The 4,321-nt window shown below is 40.2% G+C and overlaps 1 protein-coding gene across 1 annotated transcript; it reads left to right on the top strand.

Annotated features, from left to right (window-relative positions):
- Positions 1-3,080: 3,080 nt before the first annotated feature.
- LOC129548521 (olfactory receptor 8D1-like) lies at positions 3,081-4,022 on the top strand. Its single transcript, XM_055415037.2, has one exon. The coding sequence runs from the start codon at positions 3,081-3,083 to the stop codon at positions 4,020-4,022; it is 942 nt and encodes a 313-aa protein (XP_055271012.2).
- Positions 4,023-4,321: the final 299 nt, after the last annotated feature.

Here is a 4,321-nt window from a genome sequence, read left to right as displayed (position 1 = left end):
CTTAAGTTAGATGTTTCCAATTAAAAAAGGACTCTTTTTCAAGGCTTAAACATCCCAATCTTCAAAACCTAATGTATTCCGTTCCGTTCAGTCGTGTCGGACTCTTTGCAACCCCGTGGACTGTAGCCTACCAGGCTTCTCCGTCCATGGGATTCTCCAGGCAAGAATACTGGAGTGGGTTACCATCTCCTTCTCCAGGGGATCTTCCCGACCCAGGGATAGAACCTGGGTCTCCCGCATTGGAGGCAGACGCTATAGCCTCTGAGCCACCAGGGAAGCCTGTTGTATTAGAAGATGTTAAAGGACCTTTGTATCTAATACTTTGTCAAGCAAATGAATTTTGAACTATTTTTTGTTAATGTCACTATCCATACAGGTATATGTGTCTTTAGTATTTATCTGAAGTGTGTCCAGTTTCTACCAGCACTGAATTAAATCTTATCCCAGTCTTGGTACTCCTTATTCAGATTTTTCTAAGAAAAGAGAGCAATGCAAAGAATGTAAATGCAACCAAAGAAAATTTTTTAAAAAGAAAGCAATCCTAGGTAACTTTCGTGTATAGGCTACTGTCTGAGAGTATTGTTTTATTTGAAGACTGAAAAAAATTATGGGTAGAAAGCTTGCCAAAGTCGCCATGTTGGTAGAATTTGAAGGAAGAGAGAAAAGTGAACAGTTAAGTGCAGATCTCTGCTAGGTCCTAGGGTCTGTGTTGGATGTCTACAGAGCAACACTGTGGCTGTTTTGGAATACTGCTCTGGGTGAATTGCTGTAGGGAGTTGTCAAGAAGAGGTGATAAGGAATCGAAAAAGAATGGAGAAACGGCACTAAAAAATTTTAATGTCTAGTTCAAAATATCAGATATAGCAATAAAAATGATCAAACCAAACTTTACTGATAACTTTTCGCACACCAGGAGCCGCTTTAAGGTGTTTGTATGCACCATACCTGATTGATCTCATCCAGTCCCTTGGTTTTTAATGTCACACATGCACTGATGATTCAGAAAATAATGTCCAAGGGAGATCTCGCCTCTGAACTCCAAACTCATACCTTCATTTTCCTACTCAATATATCCATTTGGTCATATAATAAGGCATCCAAATTAAAATATTGAAAACAGAACACTGCCTGTTAAACCTGCTCTCTACCATGACCGTTGATCCAACCTCAGGCCCATATCCTCCATCCTATCTCCGCCACACTTTCTCAGATGCCCATATCCAACTTGTAATCAAGCCGCAATTTTTCTGACTACTTCTCGATATCCCCATCACTACTAGTTTGGCCCAAGCTATCATCTCTCAACAGGAGCACATTTTGTCTATCTGATTTCCCTGAATCACCTTGTTCACTCTTCAATGAACATTCTTGACAGAGCAACCAGAGCCTGAAGGATCCTTTTAAAAATGCATCAGAGCCCAGAACACTCTGCCTTCTGCAAACTCTTCAGCATTGCCCCATCATAGATGAGATGAGATTCACAGGTTTTACCAATACCTGCAGCCACACACAGCTCCATTTACAGTCTCCACTTGTCTTTCAGGCTCTGTCTAGTCCAGCCTCACTGGCCTTCTAGTGTTTCTCCAACACCCCAAGCATGCTCTCTGTCAAAGTCTTTACTCTGGGTGTTTTCTCTGCACAGAACAATGTTTGGTTTCCGGATTTATCTATACATACTTGACAGATAACACTGTATAAGTTTTAGGTGTACAATATGATGATTCAATATGTGTCTATACTACAAAATTATCACATTAAGTTTAGTTCCATTTCACCTAGTTATAATTTTTTCTTGTAATGAGAACTTTAAGATCCAGTCTATTAGCAATTTTCAAACATACAATATAGTATTGTGAACTGTAGTCCACCATGCTGTATATCATATCCTCGGGGCTTTTATCTTATAACTGGAAGTTTGTATTTTTTGATGCTTTTAATTCTTTTCACTCAGGATAATTTGTCTTTAAATTTTTTATTTATTTTTAACTGAAGGATTATTGCTTTACAATTTTGTATTAGTTTCTGCCATACATCAACATGAATCAGCCATAAATATACATATGTCCCCTCCCTCCCTCCCACCTCCTACTCCATCCCACCCTAACCCATCCCTCTAAGCTGTTATCCCGATACTGACATTGCTGCCCCTCTTTGGCTCCTATTCATAGAGGGCAAAGAAAGACTGAAAAAAGCGGCGGGTCATTGCAGATTGGTAGCTGGCAGGTTTAATAAATGAAGGAATTTATGAGACTTGTCTCTGGTGGCCACATGGCAGTGGATCTCCACACCTGCCCCCCAGAATCTTAAAGGTTTATTTAGTGAAATAAGCAGTGAACATATTATTGCTTTCAAATTGTGTGATTTAACGCAAATGTTTACTTAACCTCTCTCTCAATCTCTCAGTCAAGCAAAAACAAGAAAAAGTCAAGATATCTTGGAGGAAATAATCACTTTGCAATTGGAATCAGAGAAGACCAAATTAAAGATGTTAAAGATGCCAAAGCCAAGAGGAGAAATGCAAGAGATACCAGCAAGAGACCAGTTATACTTGCCCTTGAGACATTGGAAGAGAGCATAGATTGTTGCAGATTGAACATCAACAAAACAAGGTGGCAACACTGTACTGTTTCTCCAAAGGTGTCTGAATTACAGAAAGGTGATTTTCCATTAATTGTTGTTGTTCAGTAACCCAGATGTGACTGTCTCTTTGCCACCCCATGAACTGCATCATGCCAGGCCTTCCTGTCCCTCACCATCTCCCAAAGTTTTCCCAAGTTCATGTCCATGGCATCGGTGATGCCATCCATCCATCCATTAATAGGGGAATCTAAAATTCCATTTGTAAAGACAAAATGGTTTTCATCCCTGAATGTCACTTGAGAGTAGTAAAAACTGAAGCCAAATAAAGCATCAACATCTTGATAAAGTCTTCGATCAAGAGTAGATTTTAGTCTCTTGTTTCCTGAAATTCTGGGTCAGTTTGAAACCATACCATTCATCAGATCTTGGATTGCTAAATCCTGTCAGATGACAATATGTGGCCAATGAGACTGTCTTCCCCAAACCACACTGGAAGAAGAATGGATACAGGAAACCATTCTTTCGTAACTGAGTTCATCCTTGAGGGGTTAACAAACCAGCCAGGACTCCAGCTCCCTCTTTTCTTCCTGTTTCTATTGATCTACATGGTCTCCATGGTGAGCAACTTGGGCTTGGTCATTTTAATCAGGATCAGTTCTCAACTTCACATGCCCATGTATTATTTTCTTGGTAATTTGTCCTTCATAGATCTCTGCTACTCCTCGGTCATAATTCCAAAGATGCTGGTGAACTTCATGTCAGAGAAGAACTTCACTTCCTTTCCTGAGTGCATGGTCCAGCTCTTTTTCTTCTGTTTCTTCGGTATTAATGACTCCTATATGCTGACAGCCATGGCATATGATCGTTATGAAGCCATCTGTAACCCCTTGCTCTACACTGTTACCATGTCCCACAGAGTCTGTTTCCTACTGGTTACCGGTGTGTATATAGTGGGGGCTGTTGGAGCCTTGATTCACACCAGCTTCATATCTAGTCGCTCCTTCTGTGGCACTAATGTCATCCACCATTACTTCTGTGACATCCTTCCTCTTCTGAATATATCTTGTTCAAGAGACTACACCAAGGAGCTTTCTGTGATGATTTTGGTTGGATTCAATGTCTTTGCATGTGCTGTAGCCATCTTCACCTCTTATGCTTTCATCCTTCCCAGCATCTTGTGCATCCACTCAGCTGAAGGCAGATCTAAGGCTTTCAGTACCTGCAGCTCCCACCTTGCAGCTGTTGGGGTTTTCTATGGCTCCATCATCTTCATGTATTTCAAACCATCTACCAGTGACACAGTGCAGGAGAAGGTGGCCTCTGTGTTTTATACCACAGTGATTCCCATGCTTAACCCCCTTATCTACAGCCTTAGGAACAAGGATGTCAATGAATCTTTTAAAAAAGTTCTGAAGGGTGGGATACTTCCCAGATCTGTGTAGAAAACAGTACTTTTGAAAAGAAATAGCACAAATAGACTTTGTGTTTTCTTTTAGCTTGTTTTTAGCAATTATTATTTTCAAATAAAGAGCCATTTTAAGCTAAAAGGTCTGAATAACTCATTTTCAGTTACTCTTTAGGTGCCCCTATTCCCAGTACCAAGTGTCTTTTAACTGTCCTTAGTCTCCTACCTACTCAAGAAACAAATTCTTACCTACATTTTCACCCTTTGGTATCAGCTTATAGGTATCTCAGAACTCTCCTTTTGTAATTTTTCTTGCTAAACTGAAAACTCCTGACC

Source organism: Moschus berezovskii, chromosome 25, assembly GCF_049115385.1.
Source record: "Moschus berezovskii isolate FMDL1 chromosome 25, NW_MosBer_1.0, whole genome shotgun sequence".
Classification (NCBI taxonomy): Eukaryota; Metazoa; Chordata; class Mammalia; order Artiodactyla; family Moschidae; genus Moschus; species Moschus berezovskii.
This window is presented reverse-complemented; position numbering and strand designations above follow the sequence as displayed.